General features: G+C 38.0%; 1 protein-coding gene across 1 annotated transcript in view; it reads right to left on the reverse strand.

Moving 5' to 3' along the window:
• The window catches only part of RNF150 (ring finger protein 150), a 246,556-nt gene that overhangs the window by 73,790 nt on the left and 153,002 nt on the right, over positions 1 to 19,764 (reverse strand). The window contains exons 2-4 of the mRNA XM_058550117.1: positions 18,692 to 18,942; positions 3,263 to 3,334; positions 1,746 to 1,828 (exon numbers count right to left, since the gene is read on the reverse strand). Of these exons, the coding sequence (XP_058406100.1) occupies positions 1,746 to 1,828; positions 3,263 to 3,334; positions 18,692 to 18,942 (406 nt within the window). The remainder of the gene's footprint in view (positions 1 to 1,745; positions 1,829 to 3,262; positions 3,335 to 18,691; positions 18,943 to 19,764) is intronic.

A 19,764-nucleotide genomic window follows, 5' to 3' on the forward strand; every position in this document is an offset into this window, starting at 1 on the left:
CTGCCAAGCCCCTTAGCTCTATAAAACTCGGCTTTCTTCTCTTCTTCAGGACGGTTTGAGAGAACCCATCCCCCTGCCTTCTCATTTTGGCCAATTTGAATAAGACCCTTCTCCATCTCCAAGCACCGATGGCTCAGTGATTGGTTTATTGTGCATCAGGTACATGTACTTGAGATTAAGAGGTTGGGTATCAGAGACAGAATTTATATACAGCATCGCCATGTGAAGGAAACTACTAAGTCTTTGTGTGTCCAGATTTATGATTCTGTCTTAGAGACAGTCAAGCATCTACAAACTAAGGAAAGTGAATCCCACCTGAAGGGGTTGGCTGGGGCCACCACAGGGCACTTTCCTCAGGCTCATTTTCCTAATGATCAATTTGCTTAGGAGCATTTCAAGTAAGATGCATTCCCCTTGGGAGTTTCTGCATCTGAGTATTTTTTTGTCACTTCTTTGTCATTTTGGTTTTTTTTAAACTAATTCCTCTAAAGGCATATTTTATTTCTTTTGTATTTCTAATAAATAGTTCTTAAAGTTGCATCGTTTTATGAATGAATGGATTGTTTTATATCTTTGTGTATTTTTTTCTACTTTATTGGGACTTAAATACTCTAAGAATTTTTTTTTTTTTGTGAGGAAGATCAGCCCTGAGCTAACATACATGCCAATTCTCCTCTTTTTGCTGAAGAAGACCAGCCCTGAGCTAACATCTATTGCCAATCTTCCTCCTTTTTTTTCTCCTTTTTCTCCCCAAAGCCCCAGTAGATAGTTGTATGTCATAGTTGCACATCCTTCTAGTTGCTGTATGTGGGACGCCGCCTCAGCATGGCTGGACAAGCGGTGCGTCAGTGCACGCCCGGGATCCAAACCTGGGCCTCCAGCAGTGGAGCATGTGCACTTAACCGCTAAGCCATGGGGCCAGCCCCTCTAAGAATTTTTAAAGCTAATCTTTCTAAGTCAAGAAACTTTCTTCAAGGGATAATTTAATTTCTATTTTTAAGATACTTCACAGATGAAAAAAAACTAAAAAAAAAAGTTTTCAATGAGAGGAGGACAGCTTTTATATGACTTTAAAATGTTTGATCTTATTCAAGTATTTAAACTTAACTATATAAAAAGAATTCAGATGCCTTAACAGTGAATTTCAATTAGGGAGAGGGATTAGCATTATATGAGACACAAGGGGAGTTTTTCCAACTACACATGCTGGTACCCTCCTCTAGATTCTAGAAGTTTTGGGGTGAATGTCACATTCTCTTCCTGTTAGTGAAAAAAAATCAAGGGAAATGGAATCTGCCTTTGGCTTCCTACTCACTCCTGACCATATTCTGGCTGTCGATCCCTTCATGATTATTCATAAAATATTTTTAAGAGTTTATTAATTTAATTAAAATAGCACTTGTAAAAGTGAGAATGGATTCTGAATATCATAGACCTGCTGTTAAAGAAAACTCACACTTGGAGCTACATCATCCAGTTCTGTACCATGAGGTTCTAGTTCACAGAAGTACCCTTCCTTTGGTGCAAAGAGGATCAGAAAAATATTTCTAACATCACAAGATAAAGTGTTTTCAAGGAGAAAGGTTACACAGAAAGAATAAGCTTTTCTGTCATTTGATATTTAAACATGGAAACATTTGGGCAGATGGACCTTGCAGGGCTGGGCCAAGCAGGTCTGAGTTGCTGAGGGCAGCAGGCACTCTCCACACATGCTCCCCTCCAAAGCAGGCAGCCTAGCGACTCACCGGCAGGGCAAGACCCGGACAATGTCGTTGGGCTTGTACCCTTCAATGCAAACCGCACAGTTGTCAAAATCCGGCTCTGTTTCCTGCAACAGGGAAAGCACAGATGAGCCTACTTTTATTGCTTCAACTCTGTGTAAACACCCAAACGACAAGCCAAAGGAGAGCTTGCCTGGAGCAAGGCTTTCAATAGACAAGGTGCCAGTTCTCTTAATCAATAATTTACTGTATATTGGCTTAATTTCCATTCCTTCTAACCTCCACTTTCTGTATCTGGGTGCCACTGCAACTGCTTTTGTAAGGAAACAATTTTTTTAATGTACCATGACTAATAATGCTATTTATTATAATTAGATATAACATCAAAATCTTGAGGATGAGAAATAAAATTTATGGAAAATTGTCTGAATGGTATTTAATCTATCCATTCCTCGGGAATATAATGTACAGAACTCTAAAATAGTATTCTAACTTTTTTTTCAAGTATATAAATCTCTTTTAATCCCTCACAATGTATCACTTATGAAATAGTCCTTGTTCTTTTACTATTCTTTGAGGGGGAAAAAGTAATGAAAAAAATGTACTTTAAATTTAGTAATGCTTTTAAATGAATTTTATCTTATTTAGCTCAACAGTATTTTTACATAGTTGAAAAACAGCAGCATATAATTGCAAGACAAATCAATTATTCAGACTGGAGACAATATCTGTATACACAGAGAGTTGAGAATCCCTTACAATGCCCCCAGGAGCTCCAAATCTATGTATTGCAATCCACTGCTCTAAAATTTCTCCTGGGGAAATGATTTTTTTTTCCTAGGGAGAAGAGAGACCTTTACAGGCTTGCAGGCATGGACTACACTGCTTTGTTGTCCCTCCTCAAGATACGCTTCTATTTTGGCTTTATGTCATCATTCTGCAGTGAGGGAGGCTGTTGCAATGACTTTGGGGTTGTAGATACTAGATTTCAGAGAGACTGAATACACTTTTCGCATTTACTGTACACTTAAGTGGAGGACACTGCTCAGTATGTAACACTGTCTTCCTTACAAGGATTCATGGAAAACCTTTCTCAGGTCATAATCCCAGCAGCAACCATTTTGTTTTTATCTTGTGGGACACTGGGCTAAGGTAATTAGATATTGTTTGAATATTGAATATTGTTTCCTTCTTTGCTTTGGTTGCTAGAAAGTCCTAATCTAAACTTGGGACGCATTTACATTATACATTTCAGGTAATGCATTTGTGTATTAATTTCATCCTGACTTCATCTATGTTATCTACATTTACTTCTCAGTTTCTTATATCTTCTGTCCAACTATTTACTTTTCCTACTGTATGCATTTTATAAAATTCTTTACATTATATTTAATCAAGACAAGCACAATAACAGACGCTGGGAGGAGAACTATTAGCATGCATTCCTCCTTTCCTCTCCTTCCCTCTCTTCCACCCTAGCTGCCAGAAAAGTCAGGAGCTTCTTTGAATAGCTCCTCACCAAAAAGAAAAGAGGCTGTTACCTTGTCACCCTTCTTGATGGTTCTGACCTGGAGCTTGCTGATCGCTTTCTTGGCTGCATCTCCCAGGCGGCGCTGAAAAACCAAAAGCTGCTTGTTAGTGAGAAAGATGTGCAATTCTTGACTTTGTTTCTGATGGCATTTAATGCACCAGGGCAGTTATCTCTGAAGTCATGCACAAATGGCATGAATGTTAAGGATGATGGCTGGAAGAGATGGGGCAGTGCTCTCTGTGCAAAGTGGCTCTATTAATCGAGGTCTATTAAAGAACGTTGTCATGGAGAGAAGCTCTTCATGCCCAATGTTAAGCAAGTGGCATATGACATGGGAAGATCCTGCCCTACAGTGACTCTAATGCAGGTTACATCTAAGCAGACTAGCAAAAAAAAAAAGGTTTAGTAATTTGCCACTCTAGCCACTTAATTGAGATAGCCAATCTGGAGTAGTTGGAATAAACTTCATCTCTTTTGCACAATCAGGGTTTAGTGCTTGTGTATTCCTTTCAATTTGGGATTTTAAGCAATTTCCTTTGCTTTTATAGACCCAACCTAGCTTTATATTTGGTCTGTACTTCCCTATTCCATCACATTCTTACATGCCAATTTCATCTTCTTTGTGTATGTTTAAGTGTGAGTGTTTATATAGGAAAATTCATAAAACATACACGCTCATAACAAATAATTAGGAAGAAAACACCTGAGTGACCATCATTACCCATGCCAAGGGATAATATATTATATACTCATTTTTTTAATAGAGAAAATTACTATCCTAATGAGCCCTGCAATAAGGCAATGATAGGGCAACAGGGAAGAGTGGGAGAGGGAGAGGGAGATAGTGGGGAGATAAATAAGTTTTAATCTGTCAAGGAAAAAAGTGGTGCGCTTGTTGAGTTTTCTACCTGTTGTATCTCCTTCTTAGGTATGTGTACTTCTGGTCTGTATTAGATGTGTATTTGCAGCAGTGAAATATATTTGAAGAACTAAGATAAACAGGGCAAACATTAAACAGAATAACCATGTGTTTTCACTAATTTTGCTCCTTTTGGAAATAACAGTCAAGCTTCTTACTTTTCTTTAAAATTGTGAACGTATGCTAGTGAACGGTTAATATATCATAGGTACTACGATAAAGCTCTATATGCAATATCACCTTTATCCTTACAACAACCCTATAGAAAAATACTATTTTATAGAAATAACTAAAACTTATACAGCTTAGGTAAATTGTTTAATATTATGGAGTTTGTGACAGGTCAGTCAGAATCTGAATAAAATTAAGTCTGACTTTAAAGCCAAAGCTAAACTACCACTCTCATTATTCACCAATCACCCAATCAGCCAATCAGCTAACCAACCAACATTTGCCCAGCCAGCCAACTAACCAATCAGCTAGTCAGCGAATCAACTACATTTGGCCACCCAGCCAACTGAACAATATCCAGCCAGCTGGCCGGCCAGCCAGCTAACCAATCAACATCTGGCCAGCCAGATAACCAGTCAACCAGCCATTCAGCCAACCAACTAACCAATATACTGGCCAACCAATCATAATCTATTAAGTACCTATTATGTGGCAGTTCCCTAAGCATAGAGCAGTTAAAATAAATAAGTAGAAGAGGGGCCGGCCTGGCAGCGTAGAGGTTAAGTTCGAGTGCTCCGCTTTGGTGGCCTGGGGTTCTCAGGTTCACATCCTGGGCGTGGACCTATGTACCACTTATCAAGCCACGCTGTGGGATTGTCCCACATATAAAAGTGGAGGAAGATGGGCACAGATGTTAGCCCCGGGCCAATCTCCCTCAGCAAAAAAAAGAGGAGTATTGGCAACAGATGTTAGCTCAGGGCTAATCTTCTTAAAAAATAAATAAATAAATAAAATAAGTAGAAGAGATGTTCTCCTTGTTAATTCATTTTTCTCTTTACTATTTTGTCCTTAATTTCTAAAATAATTTCTGGCATTTTTAACAGAAGAGTAAGCTTTGGCTGTTTCCTAAAACGCAACCTACATGTACTCGAGATTTATGCAGAAGTCCATGAGTAGCTAGCAAACTAAGGTAGGAGGAAAAATAGGAAGAGTCTATAATGATAAATACCAAGGGGAACATGAGAATGAGAAGGAAAGAAAAGAACTGAGATGAACTAAACATGATGGAACTCTCTTTCTTCTCCTCTTCCTCTAGTTATTGCATAATCATCCTTTGGTCTCAACTTAAGCCACTTCTTCAAGGAGCCCTTCCTCCATGTCTCCCTGAAGAGAAGATTCTGCTAGTCTCTACAAAGAGAGGGACAGCACCTTGTCCCTGTGCTTCATAGCACCGTCACAACATTTGCAATTTGATATTTGTTTTTATGATCAATCCTTTTACATTTCTCTCATGTAAACTCCCTGAGGGCAGAACTGTGTTTTTTCTGCTTCTCACTGTGTCCCCAGCACCTAGAACCAACCTTCACTATACTTCAATAAACTTCAAGCTGCCTTCACTAACTGACACTCAATCATTCAACACATACTTGGGATTACTTATTTTGTCCCAGGTCCAGCTCTGGCTTTTGAAAAAAATGGTAGTGAAAAAACACACAAAAATTCCTGCCCTCTGTAGCTTACTATCTAGTGGAAACTCAATAAATGGTTGATGAGTGAATAAAATCTTAAACCAATAGATGTTTTTTAAAATCTAGCCAGTTAATGAGAAAATTTATGGACAAACTATAAGTAATACATGTGGTAAGGCAGGCAAAGCTGTGGTCCTGGCCTTGGCAAAACCAGCCAGTCTCAAATAAGGGCTGCTTTTCATTGAAGAAGCCTGGAGAAAGAACTGAAAGGCATTGAGAAAAGGCTACTAGTTACCAGGAGTAAATGCAATAAACCTGCAGAATGTTACATTTAGAATAAAAAATCTGGACCAAAAATAAGAAAATGTTGATTGTTTTTATTTTTAAGTCAACAGCTCAGATATTTATGCAGTTGTGTTTAATTGGTATTATATAATATTTGGCCCCAATTCCATCACTTTAATTGTTCGTTACTTCTAAAGGCTAAGCAGGGCAATTAAGTGGCTAAAATTATTTTCAAAAAATGGTCATAGATTATACTCAAAGGAAGACCAATATTTTTTCTTAAGGAGGTGAACCAGAAACAATATTTTCAAAATTTAATTTCACTTAAAACAATTCTTTAGCAAATGAAATATGCCCTTCTTAAATGTGAGCATGTCAGGTAAGTTCAAAGACTACTTTAAAATTTTGCCATGTATTTAACGTTACTTTTGGCGATATCCGAATAAAAATGGGGTTTCTTTAAAAAAACATCCCCTTTCTCTTTTCCAGTAAAAAAGCCCTTTCCATGCCCTTTTTAAGGAAAATTCAAGCTGCCTTTATATAAAAAGTAAAAATGGTGTGTCTATTCAGAAAATATAAAGCAAGCTGACATTAAGATATTGGAGATTATGGCTAACAGTCTACGTAATGGTTAGGGAATTAGAAAAAAGGATTCCATTACTAGCATTCCGCTGACTGATGGCTGAAGGAGGTTCAAGGAATTCAGTGAAGGATAAAGTCATTTGGGAGATGAGCTTCCCAAATTAGCAGAATTGATAGATGGAGAAATTGGAGTAAAAAAGAAAATGATAAGGTTGTCTTCACCATCAGGTCTATGAGGCCTTCTGCCCTGGAAGCTCTGAGAAACCAAATGATTCACAAGGCAGGAAGACATGTTTTCCTTAATCATTCTCAGAAATGGTATAATCGTCTTCCTTTCCCTTTCTCTGTCCTGTGAAGTTCCCTGAGTCAAACCTTACTTCATATGTTACTGAGAGATAATACACATTTACCTCTGTTGAGGAGGAAAAGGATAGTGTTTTGGCAAGAGCTGATGAAGGATATGAAAGTTTCCCCAATCAGGGGAAGAATAGATGTTCTAAATACCTGGAGAATACAGAAAAATCAGCTTCTGAGAGATATATAATAATTATGGGTCCACGTAATACTAGATTTCTTCTGTAGGAGTTCTGGATTAACAAAATAAAGGGAAAAGCACCATAAAGTTTTAAAAAATGCTATGATGATTTGCAGGTAGTCAAATTCTGGCAGTATATGCATGTCTCTTTTTCTTTTTAAGTGACATGAAAATCACACACAGAAATATTGACTTCTGAATTTTAAAAAAGTTCCTCTTTCAACAATTTTCAAACTAGTATTGTTGGATTTCCAAAATGCAAACTAAAGAGATAATGAGTAAAACATAAACATTCTTAATAAAATGGCCTAAACAAGGTAGTCGTTGCTTTTGTAGTTGGCGTCTTTTGTCTTTGGGTTATTAACTGCACCAAGCATAAATGAGAGTGAAAACTGCAGGCCCTGCTCAAACTGAGTCTCTTATGTAGTCTTGAGTAGAGAAGCAGGGATGGAATCAGAATTCTATAACAAAACAGATTCTTTTCTTTGTAGTTCTCAGAAATGCAGAGTAATGTGATGCTAATGGAAGGCACAGGGATGACCTCAGGTAGAGGGACCACCCCAGGTTTGTACAGGCCTTTTGTTTCAGGTAGGGATTCCTCCCACTTCTCCAGGTCGCTCTTATGAATTTTCTCTAACCCAACCAGACTCAAATGATACTATACTTTTCACTAAAGATTGTCAGGAATTGGGCCATCTTGGTAATTAGATTTATCCATCAATCTGATCTAAACAGGTATAAGAAAATATTTACCAAGGTTATTGATTCCTTGACAACAGTGAAGATAAACAGCTTTATGGAAAATAAATACTGAGCCATTTATTAAAAGAATAAAGTCCTACATAAATGCCAACAAGGATGATAAACAGTGACAGACTCCAATTCAACCCAAGACTTATAAATTAGTTATCTCCTAAATATTTAAGAAACTGAGAAAAATACCAACACTTTCCTCTTCCCCTCCTCTGTGTTATAAACAGAAATGCAGGAAGGTGATAAAAAACTAGGAATAAGGATGCCAAAACCCGGCATCAAAATTGAGTTTATATTCTCCCTATGTCTTTGGATTGGATAATTCTGTATCATATTTGCCCCTTTTCTGGAAGCTATATTTTATAATCATGACTATTATCATCATAACCACCACCACCAAGTGGGAAAACAACTAAGTGTTCTTATGTTCTAGGTGAAGGGAGGATGCTGTAACCATAGAGTTGGTCCCAGTCCTCTGGAACCTCATGTGGCCACGGGTGACTCAGACATTCCCTCACTCGCTCTATTACATAATAATGATCCTTCCAGGCCTGGTTGATATGTCAGAAATCATGGCACAGCCAGTCCAATTAATTTCTATGATGTAGAGCACCACTCCAAAAATCTAGAAAAATGGATAAAAGAATGAAACTGACTATTCTGATAGACATGGTGACCTCATAGAGCGATGACTTAAAGCTGTTTATGCACACACGATATAGGTAAAAACATCAGGGTTATTTTTTGTGGGAGGTGTTGCAGAGGCAATCGCTTGGAAGTTAGAAGATACAACTTTTATCCTATTTCTGTCACTATCAAACTGCGTGACTTTGGCCAAGTCACTTAAACATTCTGGGCCTTAGTTTCCCTTATTAGTAAAATTAGGGATGTAAAGTCATGTCATTTCCAGCTTGACCAGTGCATGGTTTTCACCTACGCAGAACAGAATCGGGAGGCAAAGATTCTTTGAGGCCTGAATTACCTAAAAAAAGCAAATCAACGGCTAATTACTTCGCTGAATACTTCATGGATACAATGTACACTTTGCCTTTCTGTCCCCCTGAGAGCTTTGAATTTTCTCTAGAGCAACATCAGGGACCATTTTTGTTCTCGCTCTTTAGGAGACAGAAGCATCTCTGCCTGCAGACCTACCCTTGATGGCTGACACTTGGTATATTCCTTTCCTTTCCCTTTCTCTTTCCCCGTGAAGTTTAAGTTTGTTTTAAATTCCATCACTTCTCTTGTTCCAACATAACTTCAGTACCAATATGTGCAAATAAAATCAAATGGACATGGGCCATGTACATGCAAATAACAAGGAAAGGCATTCTCAAGGAGAGGTAACTCTTTCAGGAAAACTTTGTTGAATGCCATTACCAGGCCTCACCTAAAACAAAACAAAACAAAACAGGTCTGGTTTCTTTGGATTAGCCTCGAAGGCAATATTGTTTATGAAGAAAAGAACCTTACTTAATTTAACTGATCTGCCTATATTCAAAGTACCCACCATCTACCGGGAGTCCTGTGGTTTTCAGGACAGAGACCCAGTCCTTGTGTCTGAGATGGGATGTCCTAGGAGATAGTGAGACAGTGTCCCAGAGCATCACCAGAAGGCAGGCTCACCTGCCATGGCAGGAATGCTGCTTGCTGGCTTTGCTTTGCCATCGTATAGGGCTTCTATAAGCAGGATAAGAATTAGTGAACAGTAGCAAAAGTGGCACCTCTGGGAAATGAGGGACACATGGCTCCTTAACCTCCTGGTGGGAGGACTTAACCTCCTGGAGGGGAGGACTGCCCATAGTGCATATTGGTGTTCATGATCAGGAGTCTGTCATGTATCTGACCCCCCCACCTCAAAGTTCAAGAAGAGGTCACTAGATGGGAAGTCATTAAGTAGGTAGAGTGAAGATGAATCCTTAGCATCCTCAGTGAAGCTCCCTGAGCTGGGAAATCTTAAACTAGATACTAGAAAGGACTTAACAATCAATCCTTACTTCTAATGCCAAAAAGGGCCAATGTTCAAATAGCAGAATGGTGCAGAGTTCCTTGTATTTACTGTTCTGACTGAGACCTACTCCTCATGGGCTAGGTCTCCTCAGTATCTCAATACCGTTGAGGTAGCTTAGCTTGGTCTGGTGGAAACTACTCTGACTTGAAATCACCAACCTGTTTGAGTGTCCTTGAAAAAAAATCACTTAATATTTCTCTCTCAAATCTATTATACCTAATGTCCCTTTAAGTTCTAAAACCTATAATTCTGGTTTCAGGCAGTTAGCATTCTCAAATGGGTGAGTAGAATTATGGCCTGGTGTCTTCTACCTCCCAGTTCTTACAACTGTGGTTTCCCATCTGCAGCCCTCCTGGGAACACGGGTTCTCAGGGCTGAGAGGTGTCCCGGTTCTGCAGCGTAGAAGTCCACTCTGGTGACATCAATGGGCTATTTTCTTACAGTGCTCATCCAGGGGCATCATGAAAACTTGTGAGGAGAGAAACAGAGATGTGTCACAGTATTTAAAAGTCACCCACATGTGTTAAACGGCCAGCAAAATATTTTTCCTAATCATCATAGGGCCTTTCCATCTCAGAAAAGTGGGTAGTGGCTGGCAACTTCTCTTCCCATACCATCTTGGTGCCTTTACTAGTGTCCTGCTCCCTTCACAAGTGCAAGTGTGACAGAAAAGGCTTCCTTCACCTAAGCACCCTTCCCTCAGCTTCCTCTCCTGACCCACCTTGCTTGGCTCTGGCTGGAGTGACCACTGCTCCTATCTTTATGATTCAGACCCAGTTCCTGACTCCAAATGCTCCTATGCACGTACCACATTTGATTGTCCTCTTGCCTCATGACCCTGCCCTGCCCAAGACCCTGATTCTACTTTGCTCTAAAACCACAGTTAAATACAAACCCTATTCACTTTTAAGTAGTCCCAGCTGCTGACACCCCAGCTTTGACAGTATTCTAGACCCTCAACTAAGCTGCCTAGGGGAGTCATATTTATGTCTGGGTTTACGTCCAATTATATAACAGAGTATTCTGGACTTCATCAGAGATGAGACGCCATTGGGCTGGAATGTGACATGATGAAAAGCAGCCCCAAAGGTCCTGTGTGTGCTCTGGGCCAACCTGTATCCTAACCCATAGGGGATGCTTCACTGGGCTCTTTCATGTCACAAGGCTTGCTTAGAAATGGGAAACAGGAGTCTAGCCACCTCCTTCAGCTCTGCAGAGACACAACTTGAAACAATCAATCACTGGACTCAGGCACATACAGGTCAGCTGACAGATCAGGGTCCCCAAAGGAGGCTGGCCTGGAAGAAAAGATGACAGACTGTACCAAAGACAAGCGTCATGAGTGAAGAAGGTTGCTGCAGAGCAGTGGACCCTGAGCAGAGGAGCAGTGGATCCAGATGCAGCGAGAAGCTGTGTGTGGTCTCTGCCAACTAGCCTCCTTGCTTCACCTCCCTCAGAGTGCCTGCATGCACTGGGAAGGCGAGGTATGAGGCAAGAAGGGAATAGTTTCAAATAGCGATAACAACTGAGAAGAAAATAGAATACTTAAAATGATATGATAGAGGGAGAGAGACTGGGCCATGAGGCCACATTAGTGTATCCGAGGCTGTTTCTAGACCTCTTCTCCTGGGACACCCACTCTGCGGGGGAGCTGACCCTGTCCTGACCTTTTAAATGGCATCTATGTACTGATGAATCCCATATTTCTATCTCCACCTATTCTTCTCTCCTGACCTCCACACCCGCATATTGAATACCTCCCTGGCATCTCTGTTTACATATCCGATAGGCTCCAAAAATTTAACATTTCCAGACCCAAATTCCAGATTCCCCAGCCTCTCTGGATCTCTCCTTCTATTTTTCCCATTTCAGTTAATGCTGTGAGAACCAACCGAATTGCATCCTTGATTCTTCTTCTCTCACACATATGGTAACCATATGATTTATTATCCAAACTGGAACACTTGTGAGAGTAAAATGGGGAGTTATTAATAATTAGGCTGATATCACACATATAAACTAGGATATAGTCCTTAAATTCTACATTTAATCCACAGGATTTTAAAATACTGTCCTAAGCTGATCCCTCCTGAGCTTCTCCACCTCACTCACTCTAGTCCAAATCCATCATCTGTCATCTGACTACTATATAGCCCTCCAAGTGGGCTCCTATCTTTTTTTATGTGAATTGCCTGTTGATGCCACTACAATATAAGCTATGTGAAGGCCACGTCCTTGTCTATGTATTAGATGTGGAAAATAACTTTTCTTATGCATAGACACAGAAACTTCTGGAAGTACAGAAAGGGAAGTGTTAAGAGTTGCTGCCTCCGGTGAGAGTTGGAGGAAGGAAAGTTGACAAAGGGAGTTTGAGATGGAAAGAAAACTTACTTTCAAATGCACACACTTTTATTTTGTCTTTTTGTGTGTGTGTATACACACAAAATGTGTGTATACATTATTAATGTTAATTAAAAAATTAACAAAATTTTAATTAAGAAAAAATTGTTAATTAAAAAAACAGTGATGCATGGGAAATTATTCTCCAAGAAAGCCAGACTCTTTCTCTGCAGTCTATTTATATGCCTTCCTTTTCCCAAAACTCTGGAGAAAAGATGAAAAAAAGATTCCATTTTGTTTCAAACTGTGTCACCTGAGCTAAAAAGCCCATCTCTAGACTTAACTCTATGTGAGTTATGTGAGAATTGAGCTATTTAATTTTGGGGGGGAAGTACATTTTCTAAGAATTGCGTTATTCATTAAGGTGATCTCATTAACAACTCCCTAACAATCTGTCACACCTAGTTTCTCATTCGATCCTCACATCAAGCCTGTGGAGTTGACACACGATCATTCTCACTTTACATCTGAGGAAATCTAGGCAAGAGAGGTGAAGTAACATAGTAACAGAGAAAGGTGACGGTCACACCACTAGGAATCGCTGGAGCAAAGATTTGAATCCAGACCAGCTCGACTCCAAAGCTGGTGTCTGTAACTATTACCTTGCGTTAGGTTTATCCTGGTGTAGCTGCTTTTGGAAACACAGCACACCAGCCAAATCTCCCTCTCCACTTTCGGCTGTACCCTTTATTCTCCATGTCACCATCTAAAAGAACTTGCTGAGAGGTTACTAATGTAAAGAGTATCTAGCAAATCTTACTCCATGGGAAACTGCATTGGAATGATCTTCTCCAGGTACAGTACACATGAAAGGGCTAGTGATCACCTAAGATGATGGTGACCTTCCCTTAACTGTGATCTGCACAAAGCCAAGCAGAGACTGAGGTGCTCACCTGGCTAATTCAAGTTCAGTCTCTCTTTCCCATGCCTGAATGGTTGGACACTTCACCAATGTAGCATTAACATCTTTGATAGTCCATTGCAGGCTGTGAGCCTACATCTAATCTGAGCATCACTCTTTCTGAAGGGCCAATAATGCTTTAATAAAATGACTTACATTGACCTGATGCTTATTATAGCTATAGCTTGCAGAGTTGTAACTTTCTGTTGAAGAGAATGGAGCACCGTCTATCAAAAGAGAAATATTTTTCTAAGAGAAATTATATGTTCTCATTCCTTCCGTCAGAGGGTTAAAAGTATAGTGTGTATTTGGATTAGGAAACAGTGTAACTTTTAACATGATCCCAATTCACTAAGCGACCCTGAGAGTAACATCCTTTAAATTCGAGGAAAGTTAATAAAATGGGAGCGGAGTAAAAACTTAACCCCATGAGGGCTGGCCCCGTGGCTTAGCGGTTGAGTGTGCGCACTCCACTGCTGGCGGCCCGGGGTTCGGATCCCGGGCACGCACCGACGCACCGCTTCTCCGGCCATGCTGACGCCGTGTCCCACATACAGCAACTAGAAGGATGTGCAACTATGACGTACAACTATCTACTGGGGGGCTTTGGGGAAAAAAAAGGAGGAGGATTGGCAATGGATGTTAGCTCAGAGCTGGTCTTCCTCAGCAAAAAGAGGAGGATTAGCATGGATGTTAGCTCAGGGCTGATCTTTCTTACCAAAAAAAAAAAAAAAACTTAACCCCATGAACCACTTCCATACCATCCACTTCCAATTTGCTTTTCGCATACATCACAGAGCATGCATATGCCTAGACAGACATGCAAACTACACCTACCTGCACAAGGGAATTAGTGATTGAAATAATGACTCAACTAATTCAAGCTTAAAATTTCATCTTTGCCTCAACTGTCTAATGATTGCTTAGATTGTCTATATACTCAGAACTATAAGGCTATCATTTCTATTTATCATGGTCAGATTAGCTGAGTATCTTAGCAATAACTGATATATATATATATATATATATATATATATGTATAGTTTCTTCATAAGTAACCCTTCGGAACCAGTGGAACTGAACATATTAGTTCTATTATCTATCTTCACTGCTTTGTGTCTAACTGGTAATAAGTGTCCATTTAAGTTCCAGAATATTCAATAAAAGTGGCAAAGTTGGATTTGTAAGTGATCATCAAGGAATCTATATGATAGATCTAATGGGTACCATTCATTGAGAGCTTAAAAAAAAGTTCAGAGGCTTTAAAAAATAATATACATTAACCCATTTAATTCTCACTATAACCATAAGAGGAAGGTACATTCTCATTTAGTTTAGAAAACTAAAGCATAAAGAGATGAACTTGCCCACTTTTGGTAAGTGGTGAAACTTGCCTACTATGTAGCCACTAAAAATCATGTTTCAAAGATCATTTAATAACAGGGAGAAATGCTTACCATTTTACAAAAAATAGAACACAAAACTTACATGTGTATGTGCTTGTGTCTCACACGTACATAGACACACATACAACGACAATTTACTGAATATATATATAGTGGGTTAAAAAACCTGAAGGGTAATGTACTCAATTGTTAACAATTCAGTGGAGTGATAAGTGATTTTAGCATTTTTCTATGATTGCCAAAATTTATTGGAATGAGCATGTATCATTTTGAGAATCAGAAAAAAGCAATAACAATGTTTTAAAAAATTATTCCAGAAGCTATAGAAAATTTAAACAGACCAATTGCCATACGATAAATAAAACAAATCTAAGAGCCATTCTCCTAAAACAAACAACAACTCAGAGCTTACTGGTTTACGGAAAATTTCTACTAACACTTTAAGAACCGGCTAATTCCACTGCTATTTAAAATGCTCTAGAGCTGGGCTGTCCAATTGGACTTTCTGTGATGATGGAAATGTCCTATGTACGCACTGCCATATGTTAGCCACTTAAATGTGGCTAGTGTGACCGAGGAACAGGATTTTAAATTTTATTTTATTACAATTAATTTAAATATAAATAGTCGCACATGGTTAGTGATTACTATGTTAGAAACCGCAGCTCTAGACTACAGAAAATAGAGGAAAATTTGCAAATTCTTCTTAGAAAGCCAGTATAACCATTACTAAACAAGATAAGAATGTAAACTATGCACAAATCTCACATCTGAATATCAAGGTAAAAAATAAATAATATACTAAATAAAATACTAACAAATACAATCCAGCACATGTTAGAGGAATAATATGTACTGGGAATTCAGGATGGTTCAATATTGGGAAATCCATTGATATAATCCACTTCCATTAATAGATCAAAGGAAAAAACTCAGACCATAGCTGTTGAAAGGCGTTTGTTAAACATCCATTCTTTTTTTTTGTGAGGAAGATCAACCCTGAGCTAACAGCCGATGCCAATCTTCCTCTTTTTGCTGAGGAAGACTGGCCCTGGGCTAACATCCATGCCCATCTTCCTCTACTTTATATGGGACGCCACCACAGCATGGCTTGACAAGCGGTGTGTCAGTGTATGCCCGGGATCCGAACCGGCAAACGCCGGCCGCCGCAGTGGAGCGTGGGCACTTAACCGCTATGCCACTGGGCCAGCCCCTAAACATCCATTCTTGATTAAAAACTCTGAATAAAATAGGACTAAGTTGACATTTACATAACATGATAAAATATATATCTCAACCTAGAAGACTGCATGAGAAAATAATAAAATGGCGAAATGATAAAAACAATTCCATTAAATTCAGGATGTTCCTACTAAATACTGAATGAAGGCGAATACGTTCACTATTACCTTAGTTGATTTTGGAGGTATAAGCCAATGAAATTAGATAAGAGGAAAAAATAGGAGGTTTAAAGTTTGAAAGAAGTAAATTATCACTAACTGCATATTATTAATGTAATCCTGATAAACCAATATAAACAATCACAAATACTACAATGTAGTGGTTAAGATCATGGGTTCTGAAGCCCTGCTGCTTGGTCCAATTACTGGCTCTATTGCTAACTAGCTGTGTGATCTTGAGCAAGTTATTTAATCTCTCTGTTTCCTCCTCTGTAAAATGGGGACAATAAAATTATCTACTATAGGGTTATTAAGAGGATTAGCATGTAAATAAATATAGAGCTCTTACAAAATGCCTATATATAATAACTACTATATAATATAACCATTATTGTTAAGGTAATAATAATAAGCATATTATAATAATTCAAAATTATAAGTTATAAAAATCTATAAATTATTAAATTATATACAAATTATTAAAAAATTTACAAAATTAACATATAAAAATCAAAACCCTTCCTCTATGAAAAAGGAGATTTCATTTATAATAGCAACACAATGATTAAATACCTAGGAACAAACAGAAGAAGAATGTGAAAGATTAAATAATATTTTAAAATGTTACTAAGGGATGAAAAGAATAGCTGAGTAAAAGGAAAACATAAACCATACTTGGATAGGAAAATTCAATATCAAAAGGTTATAAATGCCTTCTATATTATTCTATAAATTAAAAAACTAGGTAAAAGTGATTCTAAATTTATATAAAAATCAACATAAAAAAAGTGAAGATAGAGCAATAAAGGAAGATTAGCACAAACATATATCAGACATATTACAGGGCTCAAGTACTCAAAATAGTATTTTACTGGAGTATGAATAGATACGTTAAAGGTATAGTTTAGAGAGCATAGAAATAGAACCAAACACATATGGGTATTTAATATATGTTAAATGGGGGTACTGCATATGGGGGAAAAGATTATTCAATAAATATCAGTTACAAAAATAGGTAGGCTATCTGAAAAAAAAAATTGGCTCTCCACTTGGTTCTTTACACTGAAATAAGTTCTCTATAGATTAAAGATTTAATCATAAAAGTGAAATAACAGTAGTGGATGAAAACATGAGAAAATGTTTTTCTGTAGTCTTGGGCTGTAGAAGATCTTATTATCATAAAAAACTCAGGCTCTATATAAAAAGATTGATAAATTCAGTTACATAAAACTCCAAAATTTCTGCATGGCAAAAAGCACCACAGATAAATCAAACACAATGAAAACTTGAGAGGAAAAAATTAAATCCTTCATCACAAAAAGGGTTAACTTCTTTGACCAATAAAGACCTGATACACATCAATAAGAAAATGACCAACAACTCAATTGAAAAGTGGTCAAATAATATAAGCAGATACTTCATAGAAAAAAATTGACTTTTTCTATTTTACTTGAAAAGATGTTCAACATTACTTGTGATAAGAAAAATGTGATACCATTTTTAACTTATCGAAATGCACACAACAAAAAGCTGTCACACAATCTTTTGGTGAGAATATGGGGAAACAGTATTTGTTTATTATTATTATTATTATTGTATATTATATATAATGTATTATATTGTATATTATTGGGTATATTAGTATAAACAGTATTAGTATATTGCTGGTTAATGTATAAATTGATTCAACTTTTTTGGCACACAATTTGGTAGTAAATTTAAAATACATATACCACTGCCCTAGCTATTAAACCTCCAGAATTTACCTTACAGATATACTCACAAATGTGCTCAGTGTCACGTGTACTTTTTTTTTTTGGTAGGAGAAAATATGTCCATTAATAGGAGCTCATTTAATAAGTGTGACATATGCAGAAAATGAAAAGTTATACAGTCATTAGAAATGAGAAGGCAGCTTGGACTGAGTGTTGATATGGATTAATCTCCAAGACGAAGTGAGAAATAAGGGTACAGAGTTAAGTGTGCTATCATCTGTTTAAACACACACACACACACACACACACACACACGTGTTTGTAAGCACATAAAGTATTCCTGAAAGAGAAGATATTCCAGGCAGAGGAACTGAATAACTGAGGGACAGATATGAGAAGGCAATTACTTTTCGCTGTATGCCATTTTATACCTCTTGCATTTTATACCATGTGTATACATTATCTGTTTCAAAATTAATTGCTTTTTAAAATAGCTTTTATCTTTTTATCTCCTTTTCTTTTTCTGTTCACAAGGAGGAAACCCTGGCTCTTTCCAAATTATGTTGACACTGTTAGCATAATCTCAGCTCACTTATCCTTTCTCCCTTTATTATGTGCCTAAATAAATAATTGTCCAAAAAAGGAGCAAAAGAAATGTGAGATAAAGCACCTCCATTTTACAGAATACTAGAAAAACATCAAAATATGTGTATTTGGAAAAGATCTGAAAAACTATACAGCAAATGTTAACAGTGTTTATCTTGAGTGGCGGTATAAGACGTAATTTTGTTTTTGTCTTGGTATGTTCTGTGATTTCCAAAGTTTATACAATAATATGTATTACTTTTGTAATAACTTTTAAGTTTTTTTTTTTTTTTAACATTTTGCTACTCACCTGGTTCCTGTCCCTGGCATTTGCATATCGAAACCTCTGGATATAATAAAAGACGAGCCATGCGAGGGAAATGATCATCAGGACAATGAAGGAGATGGAGACAAACACAACCGAAGTGCGGCTCACGTATTTCTGCAAGTTCCGGGTTCCAATGGTGATGTACATCGTCACAGTGATGTTTCTCTCCAGCAGGCTTACTATCTCCTTCCCTTTTGGCTCAGGAATCATTATTGCCACGATGTCTTCTACACCTGTTGTGACAGGGGCAGGTGGGGTATGGGGGTAAGAGAGACGGAGAAAATCATAGTGAAATGTCTGGACAAAGTAACATGCAACCAAATAATGACACTACTTTTGAGAATTTTATGCCACATCTAATAGCCAGGTCTAATTCTAAGATCTAATAGCCAGAAACGGAGTCAGATTTTGTCTTTCTTTAGCTACCCTGGGATGGTGCTGTCTTGTATATGAGAAAAGAGCCTAAATTGAATTCATGATTTTGGTACCAGCTAGGTCATGATCACGCTATCTCCAGCTCTCTAAGGCATTGTTGACCCTGGTGTGTTAAAGGCAGACCCTTCCCAACTAGCCCAGTTTACAGTTCTATGTTGCATTTCACAGATCCCCTCGGGGAAGAGAAAAGGCACTTTGCACTCCATGGCAAAAGGGTAAAAATGTCCAGTTTTATGCCATCTGTCTGCGAGCTCTCTCTCTTTTCCCCACACAGACACTAGGAATACTCAATTATGGATCTCTACTTATCATTTCCAAGACAATTTTCCCCTACAATGAGTACCCAAAGCAACCCCCAAAAAAGTTTCTTAATGAGCTCTAGTATGATTTGCCAACATAAAACAATGGTCTCAGAACTATTTATTTTACCTAATTCAGTGTAAACATCTTCACACCTCGTGTATCCTCACACCAAGCAAAGGGATGATGGAGGCTGCACAGATAATTCCAGGATTGTTTTCCCTCCACCCTTGAATACTCCCACCACAATGCTGCTGTTATTGAATAATTGGAAGCAAAAGTGGCAACTTTGTTGGGTTTGAGTTATCTGGGTCATTGTC

Source organism: Diceros bicornis, chromosome 11 (genome assembly GCF_020826845.1).
Source record: "Diceros bicornis minor isolate mBicDic1 chromosome 11, mDicBic1.mat.cur, whole genome shotgun sequence".
NCBI lineage: Eukaryota > Metazoa > Chordata > Mammalia > Perissodactyla > Rhinocerotidae > Diceros > Diceros bicornis.